Genomic DNA, 24586 nt, shown 5'->3' with positions numbered 1-24586 from the left:
CTTCTCTATTGTAGGTCTTTGTAGTAATAAAAATGCAATATTATATAAATAATAGGAAATAAGAAACATGAAGTATTATAAAATAGTACTGAGCATCTAAAAAGGGCCACCCATTAAAACTTTATTAAAGTAGATTACATATGAAAATACAGAACATTTTTCAGTCTAAGATAAATTATTCAGTAGTTTAGTAATTTAAATAAGCTAAATTTACACTGAAAATGACATTATTTGATACACTGAAAACTTTGCAGTGACGGTTCATTTACAATGAAAGATCTGACTGATTTGTTAACTAAAATCTGAAGTCATGCAGTCTTGTTGCAAACATACAGCATAGGCCTAAACCAGTGATGGCGAACCTTTTAGAGTCCGAGTGCCTAAACTGCAACCCAAACCCCACTTATGCATCGTGGAGTGCCGGGTGGGTGTGGCCCATTGGCTGGGTGTGGCCCATTGGTTGGGTGTGGCCAATTGGGTGGGCGTGGCCCATTGGGTGGGCATGGCAAATTGGGTGGGTATAGGCCATTGGGTTGGCGTGGCTGCGGTGGTAACGGCAGACTGGATGGGACTAAAAAGTTCAATCAATCAATTCCAACTTGGCAAGATTTTTTTTTCCCTGCAAGAAGTTGAAATTGACTGATTGATTGAACCTTTTTTTTTTTTGCACATAGCGGCGGAGGCCTAAAGCGAAAAGGTTTTATAAAACCCAGCTGAAGGCCTAGGACTGGGGCGACAGCGCGCGTGCCCACAGAGAGGGCTCTGAGTGCCGCCTCTGGCACCCGTGCCATAAGTTCGCCACCACTGGCCTAAACTGTTATATTATTTCACTTATAATTGTTACACTGTATCTATAAAGTTAGTTGTTTGCCAGCATCCTAAAGCAGGAGATGTCTAGATTGGCAACTTAAATAGATTAATCTATTCAACTGTTCAGTTTACAGCATGATGAACGTAACATTTTAAATGAATTTTTCTTCGGAATGAACGGCAGCTTTAAATTATCCTTCGTTTCTTTGCATTCCCTTTTTGTTTTGGTGAAATACTGTAATTGAGTAGGAACATTAAGATAGGAAAATAAAATTTGTGAACATTAAGAACTTTCTGAATTTGTTTATTTAGACGTAGATACTACTGTTTCCAAAGTGGTACATGTATGTGTAGAAAATACCCTTTTATCTGGAAAAGAACCCCACCGAGCATGGGAAAATTAACATCAGAGATTACCCTGAATTACAAAGATTCTATGTTTTTATCAGAATTTTCAAAAATTGCTACCTGAAGAAATAATCCATAATTTTGTTTCAGCGGACAAGGCAGTTTCAACAGAACAAGGGTTGTGCTATCGCTCTGTGATAAGAGGAACGTGTACGCTGCCACTTAATCAGTGGATCACCAAACAGATCTGCTGCTGTAGTCGTGTAGGCAAAGGATGGGGGAGAAACTGTGAGATATGCCCATTGTTGGGCTCTGGTAAGACTTTGGCTTTCTTGTTTAACCATATTGTTTCTAGTTTTGTCCAGTTATGTTAAATCCTGTGATTGCGCTAAATATTTTGATACCCATCATGTTCTCTGCCAAAACTGGGTTTCAGAAGCATTGTACAGTTTCCTCTTTCCTGTGGTTCTCTTCATCCTTATGCAATTTTATTTGTTTGCTTGTTTGTTATTAAATTTTTATGCCACCCATTTCACTGATGCAATGACTCTGAGTGGCTTACAATTTGACTCCAAGCAGCATAGAAAGGAACAGAATGAGAATTTCTGTGTCATGACGTTTTCTTGTCTGCTCTCACTGAAAAACTAGGCATAGTTTCTCGTATCAGTTAATAGGAGGTTGCATCCAATCCTGCAAACATTACATTCTTTCTGCTGATGACTTCCATTTTTCAGTTCTGGTTCCAAGTACATATAACCTAAACATGTTCTCCTGCAATGTTTTGATTGCTAGACACCTTTAATAGAGAAGCTATGCGTCCCCACACATCTTATATCTGTAACTGGAAAAAAAACCCCACTTCCTACTATTGAATTAGATTATTTGAGATTGTAAATCCCAGCCATTTCATATTCTTTTTGTAGCTTCAAATTTTTTGTAATTATTTAAATCAAATCTTGTACCTGGCTACTTTTCTTGGTTTCTTGGATACAGAAACTTTTAAGGAAATCTGCCCAGCAGGCCATGGCTACACGTACGCTAACTCAGACATCCGGATGTCTTTGAGGAAAGCAGACGTTGATGAACTCCCCTCACTCAGCCCGGAGGAGCAAAGAGGACACAGTGATCAGATGTCTAACTGGACAATTAGACAGAAGGAAGTGCAGGAAGTCTTGAATGGTGGTGCTATAGATATTTTTTCCCCAACTGACACACCAGCAAGAAAAGGTAAGCATCACACATTAAATTTTTGGTAACTCCGAGGATGTCACACAATTCAATTTGAACTTTTTCAAATGACTGTATTTCAGGCCCTAATTTCAATGAATAATTTATTTTGAGTTAAGGCCCTTTAATTAACCAAAAATAAATTTTACTTAATTTTTTTATTTATGATATCCTGGCTCACACTACAATGCATATTTACAGACAGACAGAATATCAGATGATGATGATTATAATGGCACAAAATTGGGAGATGTGGCTAATACTTTGGAGGAGAGATTGGAGATTAAAAAGATCTATTCTGGATCGAACAGTGGGAGGAAATGAATAGGAAAATATTTAACAGGAAGGTATATAAATTTCTGCTTTTGAGTGGGAAAAATAAAAAGTACTCATATAGGCTAGAGAAATCTGGCAATAGTACAAGGATCTGGATGTTGTCATCAACAACAAAATAAATATGGGCCAGCTTTGTGAATCACTAGCCAAAAGGGAATTCTATCTTGTAGCACATTAATGGGAACACTAAGTTCAGATCATAGGAAGTAGTTGTTCCATTTGGCCTAGCAAAATTCCAACCTGGAATGCTATGGCCAGTTCTGGTCACTATAGTTCAGAAAGAATCTGATATATTGGAGCAAGTTCAGAGGAGAGCTATCAGAATAGTGAGTTTGTTCTGGAAACCAAGCTCTAAAAGGAGCAATTAAAGAATCTGAGTATGTTTAACCTACAGACAAGATAACTGAGGGAAATAATAGCACTCTTCAAAAACTGAAAAGTTACATAGAATAGGAAATGGGTTTATTACTACTGGGATAGCAGTTCTCACTTGCAAATATATTTGGCATGCAAAAAACATCCTATATTCTAATATCATTTTATCATTTTACAGCTGAATCCCCAGAAGAACAGGTGAGTTAAAACAAATTACTAGTAAGTCTACATTTGGGTGATGATTTATTTATTGTTAGATTTGCTGCTTTCCTTTCATTCAGTAATTCAAGATGGTGCACACAGTGCTCCTACTTTTCTCCATAGTAACAACCTATGAGGTAGATTAAACTAAGAGCAAGTGGTGGGCCAAGGGCAGACTAGAATTTGGGCCAGTTTATCACTTTAAGCACTATACTATACTGGTTCTCCTGTTTATATGCTGATAATCTGCATAAAGCATGCACTATTTAAAAAAATAATCTTACTTTTCAAAGAAATGCTTTAATATATATACTGTATATTAAAATATTTCTGAAAGGATATAATTTTCTACTGAGGGCAGATACAATTATCTTATGAATTCATATTTTTATACAAATGGAGGTGAAATATTCAACCTAAAAATAATAGAAAAGTCTTGTAAAAGTACTGTGTTGATTTATATAGTGTAGAGTAGAGAGTAGTTAAATTATATTTTAGTAGAAAGTTTGAAAAATAATGTATTACTCAAATAGGATAATTTTTAATAGTTCATAAATGCAAAACAAAGTTTTGCAAACCAGAAAAGAAAGAAAAGGAAACATCCAGAAAGGAATGTACTATATAAAAAAAAAACACATGGACCAAATAGCCCTATCTAATGTTCATGTGATTCTTAGTCCTAAACAGCAACAATTTGTTCATCTGTTTTTTACAGCTTACCAATGACGAGGAAGAGAGATATTTGTACCCTTTATAATATCATTACCATCAAAAAGGTCATTAGGTAGGCGGCACCAATAGCCTAATCTGATGAAAATATAGAATTGTAAAGGTCAATTTCTTACTAACTTACACACACACACACACACACACACAGAGAGAGAGAGAGAGAGAGAGAGAGAGAGAGAGAGAGAGAGAGAGAGAGAGAGAGAGAGAGAGAGAGAGCCATTTCATATCCAGCTGGACTTATTCATATAAAATATGCTTACCCAGCAATATATTTAAAAGGAAACTGCTAAAGAAGAAAATTCTTAGATTTCTTGGAATTCATCTCTGACTATGTAAGTTATGTATACTTTATAAACAGTCACTGTATTTATATGCTTTGTTCATAGGATACAGATGATGCTACCCAAGAAACCGATACTAATCCAGGTAAATTGCAAAGTACGTTTGCTGAAATAGGTATTTATGAGTGAGATGACAAAAGTGTAATTGTCAGGCTATGTTGATTATTTTGATACGTGAAGGAAAAAAACAATCTATAATTTATACAGTCTATAATTTGCTGAATATTTATTGCTGATGGAAAAGCAGGACGAATGTTGAATCTACTGGGCAGAAGATAATAAACAATATTTTATCTTCTCTATTTTTGTCTAACTTTACAGAATTATCTTTTTAATTCCTTTTTTACAGCACAATTTCATATGCATTTATTCAGAAGTAAATCCATTAGGATTACTCTTAAAGTGGTATCAGTAAATTTTGCTACATGGACATTATTCATATAAATATAATTGAAAAACACTAATTTATATATGCAGTATGAAGTTTAAAGATGCCATCTAATGATAAGAATGACATAATCTTGTATTGAGAAGTTCCCTGAGATGGGCTCCAGTCCAACAGTTTGTCATCAGATTTTATTTAGTTTTATTCATTTATAACATAAAATATGAAAATACAAAAGCAAATAGTAGAAAAAGTGAAAACAAAAAGGGTGTGAAGAAAGAGGGGGGAGAAACAAAAAGATTGACTTCAGACTTTGTTGCAGTAAAATCAGACATTAAAATAAAATCTCAACTTTTTACATTTCTATAATAGTATCCATTAGCCATTCTGTATTGGCAAATCAGTCTAATCGGTACAACCCAAAATCATGATATCATTTTTTTCCACCTCAAGCACAAAGTCCAGAAGTGGTTTCCAATTAGAAACAAAGGTACTTATGTTCTTTTCTTTTATCAGCACAGTCAATTTGACCATCTCTGCTAATTCCATCAGCTTTTGTAACCATTCCTCCATGGTAGGAATCAAGGCATCGAGCATAGAGCAGTCTCACTGCTGTCACTATACTGTATATAAAATCAGAGTTCCAATTTTTCCCCCAGTTCTCTTTCCATTAGGCCCAGAAGGAAAGTTTCTGGTTTAATCTTTATGTTCGCTTTAAGAATTTTCTCCATTAATATATGAATTTTACTCCAATATTTATTTGTCTTATCACATGTCCACCATAAATGATAAAAAGTCCCTTCTTTACATTTATATTTCCAACATTCATTTGAAATACCTTTATACATTCTAAATAACTTATCTGGTGTTAAATACCAGAGATACATCATTTTGTAAAAATTTTCTTTTAGGTTATAATTTAATGTGAATTTTAAGCCTTTTATCCACATATTCTCCCATTGTTCAAACATCATATTACAGTATATCCAAAATTCCTTGCCCACTGGATCATACAGTGTTTTACATGTTCATTTTCCAAGTTCAATTTTAATAATGTTTTATAGACCTTGGCAGTTATATGATCATCACTACCAGATAGTAGGATTTCCAATTCATTTTTGGCGAACTCAAAACCATGGCCTTTTTTGTCTATTTTAAATCTTTCCTTCATTTGTTGATATGTAAACCAGTGACAAGTGTGACCTTCTAATTCTAATTCTTCCCTAGGCTTGAGAATTGAAAGATACTATTTTACCATACATCACCAGTCTGGCTTCACCACCATTTCTTTTCTAAAAAAAGCTTCTTGGGGGGGACACCCATAGGGGCAGTTTCATAAAAAAAACACCTTATTTTATATTTATTCCAAAGTCTTAATATAGCACGTCTAATAAAATGATTATTAAAATCAACATTTACTTTAACTTTATCATACCATACCATCATGCCATCCAAACCTTAATTCATGGTCTTCCAAATCGAGCAGCCTCTTATTCTAGAGGTTCACCCACTCTTTTAACCAAACCAACCAGATGCATCAAAATACAATTTCCAATCTGGTAAACCCAGACACTCTCTTTGCTTGGCATCTTGCAATAACTTATATTTGATTCTTGTCCAAAAGTTTGGAAGACTAAACCTCTGGTCCTGGTGACGGATCCAAATTGGATCCTGCAATTTCATAATTTCTTCACTTTCTCTTAATTAGTAAATATAAAACTCTTCATCCTATAACTCATCTCTTAACTATGGGAAAATCCAATAAATAATGACTTTCTGAATCAAAGTGTCAGCAAAAAGTCCAAATAGAATCTTAAAATAATAACATTAATTAGCAAATATAAAACTCAATATTCCATACCTCAGCTCTTAGTTGTAAGCAAAATATTATGTTTTCTTTCTTCTGTTCACTTGTGTCCAAATTTCAGTGACTGTTTGGACAAGTCCCTGCAATTTTCAGAAGTGGTTTGTCATTGCTTTTTTCCTTGGGCTAAGAAATAACAACAACAACAACAACAACAACAGAGTTGGAAGGGATCTTGTAGATCTTCTAGTCCAACCCCCTGCTCAGGCAGGAAACCCTATACCATTTCAGACAAATGGTTGTCCAGTCTCTTCTTAAAAACTTCCAGTGTTGGAGCATTCACAACTTCTGGAGGCAGGCTGTTCCACTAATTAATAGTTCTGTCAGGAAATTTCTCCTTAGTTCCAGGTTGCTTCTCTCCTTGATTACATCCGTTGCTTCTTGTCCTGCCTTCAGGCGCTTTGGAGAATAACTTGACTCCCTCTTCTTTGTGGCAACCCCTGAGACATTGGAACACTGCTATCATGTCACCCCTAGTGATTAGCCCAAGGTCACCCAACTAGCTTTCTGTCTAAGGTGGCACTAGAACTCATAGTCTCCAGTTTCCAGCCTGATACCTTAACCACTACACCAAACCGGCTCTCAGTTTTCTTTTGCTGTAAGCCAAACAACATTTAAAAGGCATAAAGTATATCTTAATGTAAATTAAGCTTAAACACCATGTAAACAAGCCCAATGCACAACATTTTTCCATTCCAAATGCCAACAGTACCAAGAGAACCTCCTTAAATAGCAAGATATACCATCCAGATAAACATTTCATATCTTAACTATAAGCAAATCCATATTTAGCAACCATAAAGTAATCCCAGTATTCTAATGCAAACAATTTTTTAACATAGTAAAGAAGGATAATATTTCCTGTAAAAAGGACAAGCTGCCAAAAACTTATTTACTTAAGTAAAAAGACAGTGAAATACCGAGTTAGTTTAAATTGTGTCATACTAACTAGGATATATAAAGTAACTGAAGGAGAAAACATCTTAAACATCACATTAATGTAACAATATCTAATACACAATGTTTTTCCAGTCCAGATATCAGCAAATCCAAAAGAACCCACTCCAAATAGTAACATTTTCCATTTAACCCTGGTCAAATAAACCAACCTCATGTTCCTTCTTTACACAAGACAATCTTGCTTTTTTATCCATTCAGATGGTTATTGATCCTTCTTAGGAATTTCTTCAAAACCTTAAGCAGCCTCTTTTATAAATCTAGCAAAAAGGAATTCTTCCAATTGCTCTCTGGGATTATCATTTTTATTTTCTTCTTAATTTTAAAAGCCTCATTCAATATTTTTTTGGTAATTGATGACAAATATTTACTCAAATTCTTATCCATATTGTTCTTGGTAGATTCCATTGCATATCTTTTTCTGTAACATCTTCTGGGAACAAACCACTCCCAAGAAGACATACCGTAGCTAACATAACTCATTAACGGTTCCACTGCAGATCCCAGTGCAGTTCCTCAAACATATATCTGAACATGATTATACATTACCTGTCTTGTTATGTTTCCAACTTAGTTTTTCTTTCCCACAAAATTGCATTTATTCTTTAAAATTAATTGCAAAGTCTTAATGTTCAAAACCCAATATTTTAATGTTTTCTGAGCCCTTAATCCATTTAAAACTTCCTATAGCAAAAAACTTTGTCTTGCTTTTTACGGTTTATTTTAAATTCGTAAAATAAAGATAGATCTTAATTTTTTTATAGTAAGGATTGAAGACACTCACCCGGTCTTGTCATTTTGACAGTGTCTAACTTTTTTGAAGCAGTTAATAGACAATTTCTGAAAGTTGTTCTCAAGGGAAATGTGAATTTACTGTCTGTCTTTAAAAAGGCTCCATTTGTGGTGGGAGTAATTGACAAAGCAAATTGCCTTGTCTCCTTCATCTCCCACTCACTGGAGATTGCTGTCTTGCAGTCTCCTCACAAGGAATAAATGTAAGGAGAACAGCTTAGATCAGTGATGGCAAACCTTTTAGAGACCGAGTGCCCAAACTGCAACCCAAAACCCACTTATTTATCGCAAAGTGCCAGGGCTGCATCAGCATTGAAGTGTCCTGGGGGCGGCATTGGGGGGCGTGGCCCACTGGTTGAGTATGGTCACAGCAGACTGGGTGGGTGTGGCCAGAGTGGGTGTGGCCACCTCAATGTTGCTCATGGGAGGGATGCATGTGGGGGCCGGGCAGGGTTGGGGGAGATCCAGGGGGTCTCTGGGGCAGTGGGCAGGAGGCTTGTCCTGTGGGGTGAGGCGAGGTGATGCAGGGGCTGAGGCGGCTGCTGCCTGACACCATCGGCCCCCGCACACAGAGGCCAGCGAGTGCATGGGGGTCAACGGTATCCATCAGTAGCCACAGCCTGCCGGCCCCTCGACTGGCGCACTCTGCGGCTCTGCAGCCTGCTGCCAATACTGGGCCAGCCCTCCAGCAGCAGGTGGAGTAGGGGAGGGGGGAGCCACATGATGCAGACTGCCAGATGCTCCTAGTCCATCCTGTCTGGTTTTGCTTGCGGTTGGAGAGCAGGTTGCTGCTGGTCATCTTCTCGGCCCCCTTGCAGATCTTGCCCTTGGCCTGCGCATGGAGTCTGTTCCCCTTGCACACACGATGCACCCTGGCCCTGCCTCGGCCCGGCACCGCCAGCAGCTTGTCCAGGTCCATTAGGCTGCCACCACCACCCAGAGCGCCTGGCCCACCCAGCACAAAAGAGGCGAAATAGCCAGCTAGCAAGCTCGAGTAGAGGTGGTAAAGCATCCCCACACCCAGCAAGCCGAAGGCCACCCCGAGCAGGGAAAGCCGGATCCCCATCGGTGCCATGGCCCCCCAGTCTCAGCTAGGATTGCATGCCTCCCCCCCATCTCTGCTGGGCCTGGGCAGCCATGACATTGATGGGGATCCAGCTTTCCCCACTCAGGGTGGCTTTTTGCCTGCTGGCCCTGGGTGTGTTCTACCACTTCTATGTGGGGCTTCCTAGCCGACCGCTTCACCTCCTTTATGCTGGGCAGGCCTGAAGCTCTGGGCGGTGGCCTAATGGACCTGCGTGAGCAGCAGGCGGTCACGGTAGGTACCGAGGTGCGCAATGGGAATGCGCTCAACCCACGGGCCAAGGGCAAGACCCTTGAGGGGGCGATGGCGTTTGTGCCCACAAAGAGGGCTCTGAGTGCCGCCTTTGGCACGCGTGCCATAGGTTCGCCAACACTAGCTTAAATGATCTTGCATATCCTCTTTATCCAAGAGAGTCTAAGGAGCCAGTCTACTCGTTGGCTCCCTATTCATGGCTGCAAATGTCAGATCAGCTCAGCTTTTTGTAGAGCTGTCTTCAGTCTGCTATCTTCCCCAGAAGCAGTATGCATTTGTATGTCATGTGTACTTCAAGATTTTATCAATACATGTTGTCTAACATTGTATATTGCATAATGTGTATATGATTATTGTTAAGATCATGCTCTCTTTTTCTGAGTATGTTAGGCAAATATCCTGGCTCATAGGTCAGCTGGATGGATGGGTTGGGGTGAGGCAAGGGTGATAGTTCCCTTGATTTGGGAAGTTGTGAACATCTTATTGCTGGAGTGATTGATGCCAGCAGCCTTTGAAGAGGCATTACATTTTTTACTCTCCATGCATCTGACATTGCCAATTCATCCATATAGTGAAAGGCTTTTGTGGAAGTTTTCCTTTCTGCCTTTGGGACAATTCATCTAAAACTGGACCTAATACTCCATTCATGTCTCCAAGAAGATAGTTCTCTCTGTCTCCTTTGGCAAAAAAACGTTTTTGAAAGATTCCCAGCTGGTCCATTGCAAGGTTGCTGCATCCTATACATATTACTACTGCAGAAGTAGTTTTGAGTTGATTTGCTGCATTGGATTAGATGACTTATTATATAAATTATTCAGCAGTAAGTTGGACTGAATGATATATATAAGACTACAGAGTCCAGTTGATTGCTGGTATTTGTCTAATATGTTTCTAGTTTTTGCCTGTTTCTCATATTCTTTGTAGTGGATATAAAACATAGCAACAGTATTCACAGGTATGTTGACCACTGTTCTAATAAATTGGTTGTCATAATTCAGTTACAATATGCAGTAAGTAAAGAGAGATTTTTCATTTCACACAAGACAGTCAAACTATAGAATTTCATGATGCTGATCTAAAAAATAGTTTATGTCAGTTTCACCAGTGATATTAAAATTGATTGTAGCATTTGTAGCTTTTTCACTCTAATGAAATCTTACATTGTTTCTTATATATATTGAATATGGCAATCATAAATAATGCACTTCAAACTAATAATTACCCCTAAGCACCATCTTATCCTGCAGCATTTTTATTTTCACTGAAAGAAATGGAAATGGACAGATCTTTATGCCGAATCCCAGGATAATTGAGAAAGAGGGGAGAAAAAGGATACTACTATTCCAAGCAGATTACATACCATATTTCAACAATCTAACAACTCAGAATCATTATTCCAATATTGTAGGTTGGGATCCTAAAATGGAAAATAGGCTTTGTCGAGAGACTTTGTAAGTTCGTGACTAAGATGCTGTTTGAGCGAGCAACTTTCTAATTCAGTCCTCACCTATTGTAATAACTCTAACAAAATAAGATTATGTTCAGAATACTGATTTATGTGCTGCTTATATCACAAGTAGCCCTTTTTAAGCAAACCTGGGAAGGATTTCTAGAAAAATAACACCTCTTGACTACAGAACAATGGCAGAGCTGGAAGGCTATAGAGTGTCTCTTGTCGTTTATTTCAGGTCACACAGTTGAGTCATGGGCATTTTTGGGGGAGGAGTGGGAAGATTTGTGACCTCAGGCAGACATATGTTTACTGCTTGGTTAATAGCAGCTGTGTTGTTTCAGACTTGTCTCAATGTCTGGGAGAGCTGCCCCTGCCATTATGCTCTGCACTAAAACGTTCTTGGAAAGAGCCCATAGCAAAGATTGTCTCAATACTCTTTTGTCTGTATTGGTTTGTTTGTGAGCTGGCTGATTGGTGGGATTTTTGAAGTCTATTGAGAGATGTGGGTGTTTTTTGAGCTTTTGCATATTGCTGGGCTGATTCCAAATTTTCTCCAGTGAGTTTGGTATAATCCAGAATGAAGTTATTGGAAGAGGAATATATCTTTATAAATCTTGGTTTATAAATTATATAAACCAGGCAAACTCAGGGCATAACATTTTTATGTTTAGACTGGTAGTACTGATTCCCTTTTAAGGTATAGCCTTTGCTGTGTCTTGCACAAATGAATTTCATTAATTAAGGTAAAAATATCTACATTTGTCTTGAATCTAGGACAACAGCACACGCCTATTTTATTTGTTCCCTGACGACATTTTTCTTTTTCTTTTTTAGAGATAAATCCATGCTCCTCTTCACCTGATATATGTGGGCCAGGCACTTGTGTGAACTTTCCTGAAGGATATACCTGCTTGTGTTATCCTGGATATCAACAACATCCTAGTCACACTTATTGCATTGGTATTTTAATTATTTAATTAGTTTTGCTGGTGGAAATAGTCTGTGGCAGTATGAGTACACAAGAAAAACTGTTTAAAATATAGAAGTTGTTAGACTGGGAAATAAAGAATGTAACCCAAGAAGCTATGCATAAGATTTTAATAAGTGATCTTTAGTTCAGCTTTCTACAAACTACATTTTTCATTTCATCTGTCCCTACAGAACAGATAGGGAGGACAGTTTCAAAATGTTGTTAGCTATCTCCTCTTGTTTCAGATATTGATGAATGTGAGAGAAATCCATGTGATGGGAAGGGTCACTGTGTCAACACTGAAGGCTCTTATTCTTGTATCTGTTTCTCTGGGTATAGCATTCTCACTTCACAAAACATGCAAACATGTCAGGGTGAGTAACGTTTCTATGAAATTAAAGAATGTAAAAGAAATTCACCACTTATTTATATGGGAAAAGATCTGAAAGTTCCACCAAACACCTTATTCTGTACCACTGAGGGCTGCATCATGTAGAGTCTTTCAGGATCTATTTTTTTGTGTCACAAATTTATATTTATATTCAGGTGGTGTCTGAAAATGTGTAATGTTTTCAAAAATTGAATATAAGCTGGGCCTGTTATTTTTTTTAAAAAAGATGTTTTATCAGGAACATTTGTCTTTTAAAAAACTAAGTAACAAATAGAGCGGGGAGAGCTTAATTATGTAATGATTTTTAGGGAATGTTCATAATAAAACATTTGTAGGTAAGAGAAAGTTACATTTAAAAGCTTGAACGTAAGAGAAATTTTAAACACGAAAACAGAGGCAAATTTGTTTGCAGTTTTAATTCTTTAAAAACTCTGAGAACTCGATGCTTTTCTATTAATGCAGATCATAAATCAAATTATATTGATTAGATTCTCACTCTCCCACTGTGTATGTGTGTGTGTGTGTGTGTGTATACAGACACACACACATACACACATATATATATATACATATACATACATACATACGTGTGTGTGTGTGTGTGTGTGTACATATGTAGCGAGGCTGGCTGAAAGGCTTTGTAGGAGCCTGTCCAAGGAGAGGGAAGCTCGGACAGCTGCTGCCGGTTTTGGGCGCGGTGGGCGTGGATCGAGCGGAAGGAAAGAAAAAGGAGGAAAGAAAGGGGGTGGGGGTAGTTGCTGTTGCTATTGTCGGAGAGAGACCAGGTGAAGTCGAAGAGGGATTTGAGGTTTTAGCTGATCCCTTTCTGGGAAGGAGAGGGAAGGAGAGGGAAGGGGAGAGAGAGAGAGAGAGAGAGAGAGAAGGTGGAATTTTACTGCTTTCTTTCGAAGGGGGGATATCCCGAGCAGAGGCAAGAGAGAGAGTGAGGAGAGAGAAAGTTGCTGGGGTTGCTAAATTCAGATTTTAACAATAAAGGAAAGGGGGGAGGGGTTTTGACACCGATGAGACCTGAGACTGCAAGCGACAACAGAAGAGAAGGAGAGGCTGGTCGTTACTGCTTTGGAGACTAGCGGCCATCCGAACTTTGATTATTGTTATTTGTGCAAGTTATAGACATTATGGGGAGTTGCCCTTGTGGGGCAAGCTGTTACTGCAGAATGCTGACTACCTTCATTCATGTTTCTATCGTTGCCTGGAGCCGGGGTTTTCCCCACCCCACTTGTTTCCAAACGGTCGCTGTGAAATCATTGACTATTGCTACTATGACTGCCTGGGGCTGTTAAACACCGTCACACATTGACTATCGGGGCTAGGGGCTAGTCATCTTTGTTCCTGAAAGCCCCCCTTTGACGACGAGAGTCTGCCACCTCCTCACTTCATGTGAGCTTTTGCTAGAAAAGACACTTTACTAACACCTTGAGAGTGCAGCTGCAGAGCGCGAGAGAGGAGAGCGGGACTGGGAGGGCCTGGGTTTTGGTGGCCTCTGAGGGGGTAACACTACACACACACACACACACACAATATATATATATATATATATATATATATATATATATATATATATATATATATATATATATAGAGAGAGAGAGAGAGAGAGAGAGAGAGAGAGAGAGGGAATGTTTTGTTTTATTTCTGTCTTGCCTGCAGATCTCAGTTCTTTTATCTTTTGTGGCCAAGAAAATTTGCTAACCTTTCCTTTGTCTTATCAATATATATATATCTGAAAAAACAAACAAAACCGGGTGCTCTGGAATTTATTGCCATATTTTATTTTATTGTTTAGCTTTTACATGCCATTATTATTGTATTAACTTAGATCATTTTCAATTTCCTGCCCTATGCTTTTGTTAACGATAGCAGATAGCAGATTTAATAAAGCATATAAATAGTAAAAAAGATAATTAACCTTTCATTAAATCTGGCAATAAATGAACAGAAAAACAATAGCATGATGTGTATCTAAAAACCTCTGTCTCTGCATAATTTTGCAAAAGCATTTACATTGAAATATGAAAATTAGATTAAATGTTAATTATTGATTGATTATATGCCATCAAGTCAGTGACATAGATTTTCTTCAGGACAATTTGTGCCCAACCTGGTCTTTCAGTTCTCCCAATTTTTGTCCCATTGCCACTATAATTGAGTTCATTTACCTTCTGCTGGTTGTCCTCTTCTCTTTCCTTCTGTTTTTCCTGGTATTATAGACTTTGCCAGAGAACTAGATCTCTCATTAATGTGTTTAAGGTATGATGATTTGCCCTGGTCATTCCAGTTTAAACATACTATATTAAAAGGATAATATAAGGAGCTAAGCACTTAACCATGGTGCATCTTAGCAATTTGGATTGATAATTTTTGCTGAAGAGCTGTTGCTGTGAATTAACAGATCTAAATGAATGTGACCAGCTCAATGTGTGCCATGGAGGGCAGTGTATCAACATACCTGGCTCGTATCACTGTGAGTGCAAAATAGGCTACTTCCTGAATCACAAAGGACAGTGTGAAGGTGAGTTTGCAAAAGACCCCTGCTTTCTGAAATGTTCTGCTTTCATAGCTAATTTTGATCTTTCTTGCCAAGTAGTTTGATAAACCTTGTTTAAAGTACTCAACGTATATAAATTCATTCCTTACAGATTGACCTCAGCTGTTTAATATGACTTATATCTTTAACAGAGAACATGCCCATTTATTATGTTCATTCAGATTTAACTTTTATCTAGTCATAAATAAGTAGAATGTGTGAAGTAATGTTGATAGGAAATCTGCTGAACAGAGATTGCCCTCTTCTGGAAAGAAGGAAAATACCAAATAGTGCTGTTTTTATATTCTGACTTCCCTTTTACAACCTACATATATTGGTTTAAATCAGGTATCTCTGAAGATATTTCCAGAAGTAAATAAATCATAATTGGTTTTCTTCAGAACAAAAAAAAATGTAGAATATTCAAAGTATTTCCAGCACTTCTATTTCAATATTTTGCCCACTCCAAACAACAGCGATACTGAAAAATGCTGGCTTATAATAAAACAAACTGTCTTACAGAAAATGTCTGTCTAATTCAGCACTGCTTATTGATTCAAACAGGCAAGATACTGGACAGAGATTTCCCCCTTTTTTTTCAAATTAAAGATGTGGAGGCTGGCTATGGGACCTCCTGAGAGTAAAGATATGCCTTTTCACTGAATATAATCCTCTCTCCAGTAAAAAGTAAGATACAAATTAAAAATTGATATGAAGAGGTTTATATTTCAGTTTTTCAGTGCTATGCTATATCATTTCCTCTAACAAAACAATTCTAAAAAGTTTAGTTGATCCTCCATGTGCCACTAATTTCCTCTGATTGTGTCAAATATTTTTCTCTTAACTATGAGCCAGCAGTGTGCAGCAACAACCAAAAAAGCTAATACAATCCTAGGTTGTATAAACAGAGGCATAGAATCAAGATCATGCAAACTATTAGTACCACTTTATAAAGCCCTAGTAAGACCACACCTGGAATACTGCAGCCAATTTTGGTCACCACATCACAAAAAAGATGTTGAGAGTTTGGGAAAAATTCAGAGAAGAGCAACTAAGATGATCAAAGGCTGGAGGCCAAAACATATGAAGAATGACTGTGGAACTTGGGTTTGGCTAGTCTAAAGAAAAGAAGGGCTGCCACAAGGCAGAGGGAGTCAAGTTGTGCACCAGAGCACCAGAGGGAAGGATGAGAAACAATGGTTGGAAACTGTTCAAAAAGAGAAGCAACCTGGAATTAAGGAGAAACTTCCTGACAGTGAGGACAATCAACCAATGGAACAAAGCCAATTTACCCCCAAATATTGGACAGATTAGGAAGATTAAATGAAATTCATTGCAAACATTGAGGAGGAGCTAGCTTTGGCCACGTTTATTATCTTTGGAAGTTAAACTGTTAGGAAATATCATCTTACATATCCATAGTGTACTATCTCCAGCTCCTACCCTAAGACCAATAGTTGTTATATAAATCCATCATTAAGTCAACAGTATTGAGCAAGTCCGTCAGAAATCAACAACTTTAGGTTTTATACGTTGCACATACTTGTTTAATTGCTGCAAGGCTGAAATGCTTCAGACTGATTTCCCCTGCCATTAAGTCATTAAGCTTTTTTGCTTATTTTGTTAAAATTAAATTGTTACAGTCATCACAGCAAAACCTCTTCAGGTTGAAACTGGGTGAGCAATATTTGGACATAAGATGAAACCAAGGTAGCATTTCTCCCCTTCATTAGGTGACCCCCTTATCTTCAGGGTTTTAAAATCTGTTAAGCATCACCACCCATGACAACAGAACCAAAGGCAAGTTATCCTTTGTTCTTGTCCCTGCGCAAGACCTTTTCCATTTATGATCATAATGTTATGTTGTTATTGGGTATTTCTGGCTGCTATTTATTTATTAATCAACCCAATTAATATTTCACAGAAAGTGACTCTGTGAGCAACAAGATAGGATCCCTCTAATTCCTAGTCAGCCCTGTCTCCTCTATTCTGAAGTTTCCTTAAAGAGCTGGACACAGCAGCACTGTGCAGATTGTCTTTTAGAATTGCCTTCAGTAGTTCTGCCTGAAGTATTAGGCTACTTAGCTAGCAGTTAATGGAGTAATTAAATTCCCTGGCCCTTGCTGTTTTTACCACAAGGTAAGTGGATTAGTGGATCAAATTGTGCTCCCTCCCTTAGAAATCTGGGAGCTGGTATGTTTTGCTTATGCAAAACCTGTTTTTGTTGTTGTTATTGTTTTACCTTATTCAGCTTTGAGAATGAGAGAAGGAAGGCCACAAGAACGAGTCTAGCAGTGACCAGTCTTGCCTCATTCCTGCCTCAGTGCTGTCAGTGGCAGATGTTTTCCTCATTAGATAGTCACCGGCAGAAAATAGAAGTAGCAAAACCTTAATATGGATCTGTATAAATAAGTTTCACCAAATTAGGATGTGGCACAGGATAAGAACCAGAACATGAACTTGGTAGTAAATGATGGTTCTGGTTAAGAAAACAAACCTTAAGTAAGAGAGTAAGGCTATAAACCACAAAGATACAGGAGTGATTTTTTTTTTAAATCAACAATCATCTCTACTCATCAACCATTACAAGAAACTGATGGTAGATTGCAATTCATAGTATAATATGTTCACAATAAATGGGTCAATGATCAAATGATAGAAAAACAAGAGTAGGATTTTTAAAAAATCAAAGTAAGCTTAAGTGGGAATAACACTGGTGGTCTGCAGAAAAGATTATCTAATCTTAATATCATAGGATGAAAGATTATAGGTAAAATTTTGCTAGTTACTCTGAGTCAAAATAAAAACTCTAGTTCTCTCTCCTTCATGAGTACCTTGTAACAATATACAGCTCCTCTTGTCCCTGTGCAAGACCTTACCCCCGTATGTTCATAATTTTATGTTGCTATATAATTAAAAGTTCATAATCATCCAATGACCTTATAATAGGCTGATCAGTAGTTAGAAAGAAGTTAAAGTTTTTTCAACTTTTTTTACTTTCTGCATTGAAGCTTTAATTTCTTAATCTTCATTGTGCCAGATGCAAGACCTCTTAATACAATTTTTACGTGTTTCTGGATAACTTCATGAAGTTTCTAATAACAATCTTACTTGGAATATAGCTATTTCTTGATAACTTTTGCACACATTGTTCTTTTGCCTATAGCAGGGGTGTCAAACTCAATTTCATTGAGGGCCGCATCAGCATTGCGGTTGCCCTTGGGGGGGCTGGGTGGGTGTGGCCAGGGTGGGTGTGGCCTAGTGGGTGGGTGTGGATGGAGGGGGTGTGGCCTACTGGGTGGGCGTGACCAGCTATACATCATTTGCATCAAGGGTGCCTGTGGGGGCCTGGGCAGGAGTGGGACAGATCTGAGGGTCTCTGGCAGAAAGGGGTGGGACCAGGGCAGAGCCCATCAAGCCAGATATGTGAAGTAGGTGAGGGCCATTTGCTGGCCACTTCCAGGAGATGGTGCATTTCTTCATTCCTCACAAAGGGTGACACCTCCCCAGCATGCACCTAGGGGGTGGGGCCGACGCGGCAGGGGCTGGTTCCTCGCTGTTTCCAGACGGCCTTATGGAGCTAAGACTGAATGCATTTCAGCATAGATGGCCACCACAAAATTGTACATTGGCTCCCGGCTGGCCGGGGCCGGGGCCAAGGCAGCGGGGGCCATTCCCTCACTGTTTCCAGGATGGCTTCGCGGACCACATGAAACCACTTTGCGGGCCGCATCCGGGCCCCGGGCCTTGTGTTTGACATGTCTGGCCTACAGCATCATTTGTTGAAAGTTAAATAGGGCTCTTTATGTTCTGTTGTTGCTCTGCCAAGTTCGGTGACATCAACTCAAAATTCAGTTTCCTGTTTCTTTTATTTGTTTGACATAGATATTGATGAATGTACAGCCTATAACATCTGTCCCAGAGGGCGCTGCATCAACACTGAGGGCTCCTTTTCTTGTGTGGATTGTGGTAATGGCTATATTGCATCAATGGATGGAAGAACGTGTGAAGGTATATATGTGGCTTGATATGATGATAAAGAAAACTTTCTCATTAACTAAAAAATATACATTAGCCTGATCCAGAAGATTGTATAGACCATCTTATAAATAACAAGCTTTTGTTGTGGTCATAGAAATCAAGTTATCTGAATAACTTATTGATTGAAATTAATTGAAAACTGATTGGAAGCTGTGTATATATACAGTATATAGTGAATATTACTTGATATGAAGAAATAATTGGATGTAGCACATTGTTTTTATACACTGTTGAGGAAAAGTCTGCTGGAAGCATTTTCAATCATACATTGGATGGATTTGGTACATAATCTCTGTGAGTTCAGAAGCTCTGAAGAAATTTAAATGAGCCTCTGAAAGCACTTTTTGAGAGAGTATTGTCCGAACTGTTTTCTTGTCAGAACTCTGGTGAGAGATCAATGTATGATAAGGACACTTCCTGAACTTTCCCTCTTCCATATTCTATAGTATGTCAGTGAAACTCTGTTTTTTCCCGCTAGATATTGATGAATGCAATTCACACATGGCCTGCCCACAGGAAATCTGCACTAATACACCAGGCTCCTTCACTTGCCAAGCTTGTGAAATAGGCTATGTTCTCTCATCTAACAGACAGTCTTGTGCAGGTAATAATATTGACTTCGTTCTGCATGGCTGAATGACTGAAACACTTGGCCTACTTTAGGCCTCTGTGCATTTAAAAGCGGAAGAAGTAGTGATTATGATCTGGATTGATTTTTCCTTTCCCAGATTCATCACCTAGGAGGAAAGCATTTTGTAGAATATTGATCCTGTTTTTCCCAGGCTACAGTTCACAGTCTTGGCAGGCTATTATGAAATACTTGAAGATACTGAGATTGGAAATATTTGGCACTGATTAATGTATTAATTAATGAGTTGGTTACAGCTTTGCAGATAACATTCATTACATTAAATTAGGTCAGTTTGGAGAAGAACAAGAAAATGGGTCAGAAGAATGAAAAAAAGAAGGGCATGATTATTCATTGTGATTAAATAAGCTAATCTGCTTTTGTTTTTAAAGTTGTAAATTAGAAGACCAGACATTAAGGGCTACCAGATCAGTAGTAAAAAACTCTGGAAATCAAACAGTGGCAAGCAAAGTGCTATAGTTTGTTGCATCTTATTGCTGTCATCTAGTGGTCATCCAATAATTATCTAAAATGGTTAATTTTCCATCCATTTTTATATAGAATTTAATTTTAAAAGGTCTTTAAAAATGGAATGGTTGAGAGCTCACACACAAATGCAAATATCATCATCATTTTATAGAGTGAAAAATGTTAACTCCTATGTTTTAAGGGATGAGAGGGATGTTTATTTAATTGGATGGTCCCCACATATTCTAGACATTTAATGGACCATGACAACAGAGAGATCAAGAAGTGCCATATTAGATTTTCAGTATCAAATCCTCCCACAATCCTCTTTTCTGTGAGAGAATAATTAGGTTATAATGCTAGTAAAATAAGTATGCCACTATAAAATAAAAAGTGTAACAAAGAAAATGTGAAATAAAGTTGCAATGAAAACCAGCTAAAAAACTAAATTCAGATAAATTAAAATCAGTTTATTAGAAATAAGCAGGGCTTTTTTTCTCGGAGAAAAGGTGGCGGAACTCAAACCTGGCCACGCCCTCATCAAACCCTAGGACCGCCCCTTTAGAGAACAGGAATGCAAGTAAAATTTGGGAGGGGCTATTTCCGGTGTGGGAGGGGCTATTTCCGGTGCGGCCGGCCCGGAAAAAGGTGCCGGAACGCGGTTCCGCNGCGTTCCGGCTGAAAAAAAGCCCTGGAAATAAGAAAATTAACAATGATTAATTGCTTTTTATGTTTGCTTGCTGTTTTGAAGAACTAGCTTTGGAAAATAGGAATAGAAAAATGTGGAGACTAAAATTGAAGTTGACCTCAATAGGAATTCCAGCAGTTTCCCAGTTAAGAATGTCACATATACAATGATATTTTTCTATAAAGAGTTAAAATGAGAAAAAATGGACTACAGAAACTAATTATGTAAAATAATTGCTTACATATTTTTTCCAACAATACATTTTGTTTCTTTTATATGCTTCCTATGTTAGAATTGTTCTCTGATACAGTAAATGACACATGTTTTACACATGTAGAAACATCCAGTCTAAATCTGAAAACTAGGCCAGGGCTTTTCAACCAGTGGTACGGGTACCACCTGTGGTACATTGGCACCTGGCAGGTGGTACGCAACCATCCTAGAAAAGTGGTAGTGGGGGAGGGGAATGAGCTGAACCGGTGGCAGCACCGCACAAGCCTGAGCGAGAGATGGCTGGAGCTGCAGAGCTGTCAGGGCTCAGCGGAAGCGCCAGGATCAGTGTCGCTTTCCAGCTGATCGGCGCTTCTTCGGGGTTGTCAGGGCTCCGGCTGGTGCCAGGATCAGTGTCAGGCTCCGGCTGGAACTCGGCACTGATCCTGGTGCTTCTGCTGAGCCCTGAAGAAGCACCAATCAGCTGGAAAGCAGCACTGATCCTGACACTTCTGCTGAGCCCGGAAGAAGTGCCAATCAGCTGGAATGTTGCAGCATCTCCAAGGTCTTGTGGTTTACATTCAGATGCTTGGCAACTGATTCATATTTATGACGGTCACAGTATCCCAGGGTCATGTGAAGTGACCAAAACCTGCTGCAACCACCCAGCAGATGGGGGGAATAAAAACCAAACACCCCCCATCCCACCCCCGCTGCCAATCCTCAACAGAAATGCTCACAATGAAAACCTCGGACAGGAGGAAGAGCACCGCTGGGCGGGCAGGTGTCTTGCTCGGCTGTGGCTTGGGGGCACTTTTTTTTAGTGCCATTGTAACTTCGAACAGTCACTAAGTGAACTATTGTAAGTCGAGGACTACCTGTACTTTATCACTTTTTTCCTTTTTTTTTGTCATCAAGTATGGATCTACTCACTAATATCTCATGTGGAGAGAGTCCAGTCTGTTGAGAAAGAGTAGTTCTTATGGACATTAGGGCAACCTGAACACTGGCACTAAAAAAAGTGCCCCCAAGCCACAGCCGAGCAAGACACCTGCCCTCCCGGCGGCGCTACTTCTCTTTTTTTATCCTATCCTTGTTCTAACCACTACTGTCCTCACTACCGTTCCTACGCTTGTTGCATCCATACATAGGGCTCAGTTCCTCTTTTCTCCTACATTCTTGTTCTATATACCATTTTGCTTAAGAATTCATGCCAACCACAAACGGTCATTTTTTTCTATGGAAAGTCAACAGCAAGTGAAAGCCAAGTGCTAGTTTGCAAGTTCAAATCTAAAATATGATTAATTAATTAGATCACTCATGTCATAGGTATTGATATATTTTTCCTTTTACAGTCCCCACTTCTTGATCTTCAGGACAACATCACAATTAGGACCAGTAAACCATACATTATATTTTCACCAGAAAGACAATATGCAAGCAGCATCATGAAGTTTATGACCTCATGAGGATACTACATTGTTACAAAGTATACACCTTTGGGTTTAAGACCAAAAGGGTTCATGACATAATGCAAGTTGTGGTCATATAGTAAGGCAGTCAGTACAAAGTAAACTTGAAAAATAGTTGGGCAAGGCAAGCATTTCCTGGAGGTGCAGGTTGGATTATACACAAATGTGGATCATCAATAGATATTTTCACACTCTAACATTGTACAAATAAGGCCACAGAAGGTGGTACAAATGAAGCGCTTGAGGGTGCTTGATCAACAGATAGGGGTGAAATATCTGGAATAGATAAGACAATGCTGCTGTCTCTGTCTCGGCTTACCGACATCAGGGGCATCATTGGAGATTTACAGTCGAGCAACACAGAAGATTTGTCTTTTCTGACATAGTTAACTTTTCGTTTTCTGGTCTGGATGCATTCTTTTTTCATTGCCAGAGGAGCCGGATGGGACCCTTGGCCAGCTGCAGCCTTGAGCAAATGGCTGGCAGGCCAGGATGGAGGCACCTTGGCTGGATGGGGGCAGAGGTTATCAGCACTTACTCCCCTGTTGGACAAAGCTTCAATCTTTGTCTTGTTGGGTTGGGATGGCTTAGATCAGGGCTTTTCAACCTTTTCACCCATTGTACCACTTTTAGGATATGGCAACATCCGACTACCACCAGTCGCCTAGCAAGGTGTCAAAAACTTGATGACAAAAAAAAAGGAAAAAAGTGATAAAGTACAGGTAGTCCTCGATTTACAATAGTTTGCTTAGTGACTGTTCGAAGTTACAATGGCACTAAAAAAAGTGCCCCCAAGCCACAGCTGAGCAAGACACCTGCCCGCCCGGCGGCGCTCTTCCTCCTGTCCGAGGTTTTCATTGTTGTGAGCATTTCTGTTGAGGATTGGCAGCGGGGGTGGGATGGGAGGTGTTTGGTTTTTATTCCCCCCATCTGCTGGGTGGTTGCAGCAGGTTTTGGTCACTTCACATGACCCTGGGATACTGTGACCATCATAAATATGAATCAGTTGCCAAGCATCTGAATGTAAACCACAAGACCCTGGAGATGCTGCAACATTCCAGCTGATTGGTGCTTCTTCAGGGCTCAGCAGAAGCACCAGGATCAGTGCCGAGTTCCAGCCGGAGCCTGACACTGATCCTGGCGCTTCCGCTGAGCCCTGACAGCTCTGCAGCTCCAGCCATCTCTCGCTCAGGCTTGTGCGGTGCTGCCACCGGTTCAGCTCATTCCCCTCCCCCACTACCACTTTTCTAGGATGGTTGCATACCACCTGCCAGGTGCCAATGTACCACAGGTGGTACCCGTACCACTGGTTAAAAGCCCTCTTCTAGTCCAGCCCCCTCCTCACACAGGAGGACCTATACCATCTCAGACAGGTGATTGTCCAGTCTCTTTTTAAAAACTTCCAGAAATGGAGCGCTCCCGATTTCTGGAGATAAGCTGTTCCACTGGTTGATTGTCCTCACTGTCAGGAAGTTTCTCCTTAATTCCAGGTTGCTTCTCTCTTTGATCAGCTTCCAACCATTGTTTCTTGTCCTTCCCTCTGGTGCTGTTGTGGCTCCGTCTTGTGAGCCCCTCTTATCGGAGGACGAAGGCTCTGAACATGAAGGAGAGGAGATGGCTAGACCTCCCTCTCCAGGACCCTCCTCTTTGGCAATGCCTCAGGTGTCTTCCGACGGAGAAGAGATTGACCAGGAGCCAGGTGGTTCTGAGATTGGCCAGGAGCCCGGTGTTTCTCAGATTGGCCAGGAGCCAGGTGTGTCGGATAATGAGGAAGAAAAGTTGTGGCTGGATCCACGCCAGCGTAGGAGCGACAAGCATGCGCAGCAGAAAAAGAGACGTGCCAGAGATTAAGCTGAGTCACTGGACCACACCCCACAGGCTATAAAAGGGTGGTGGTGGCCATTTGGACCTCTGTGACGGACAAAAGCTGAATCTCTGGCAAAGTAGTGTGCTGTGGTTTTAAACTGTGTGTATTGTTTTTGTTTCTGTGTGTTTGGAGTAAAAGGTCTTGGCAGG

The 24586-nt window shown here is 39.4% G+C and overlaps 1 protein-coding gene across 1 annotated transcript in view; it reads left to right on the top strand.

Moving 5' to 3' along the window:
* LTBP2 (latent transforming growth factor beta binding protein 2) overlaps window positions 1-24586 on the top strand; it is a 126256-nt gene that overhangs the window by 70404 nt on the left and 31266 nt on the right. The window contains exons 11-19 of the mRNA XM_029285310.1: window positions 1309-1473; window positions 2152-2385; window positions 3275-3294; window positions 4413-4464; window positions 11989-12114; window positions 12370-12498; window positions 14929-15048; window positions 18949-19074; window positions 19583-19708. Coding sequence (XP_029141143.1) covers window positions 1309-1473; window positions 2152-2385; window positions 3275-3294; window positions 4413-4464; window positions 11989-12114; window positions 12370-12498; window positions 14929-15048; window positions 18949-19074; window positions 19583-19708 — 1098 coding nt within the window. The remainder of the gene's footprint in view (window positions 1-1308; window positions 1474-2151; window positions 2386-3274; window positions 3295-4412; window positions 4465-11988; window positions 12115-12369; window positions 12499-14928; window positions 15049-18948; window positions 19075-19582; window positions 19709-24586) is intronic.

Source organism: Protobothrops mucrosquamatus, unplaced genomic scaffold (genome assembly GCF_001527695.2).
Source record: "Protobothrops mucrosquamatus isolate PMUCROS unplaced genomic scaffold, P.Mucros_1.0 scaffold1498, whole genome shotgun sequence".
In the NCBI taxonomy this organism is placed as follows: domain Eukaryota; kingdom Metazoa; phylum Chordata; class Lepidosauria; order Squamata; family Viperidae; genus Protobothrops; species Protobothrops mucrosquamatus.
Note: the sequence above shows the minus strand (reverse complement) of the source record. Positions and strands in the feature narration are given on the sequence as shown.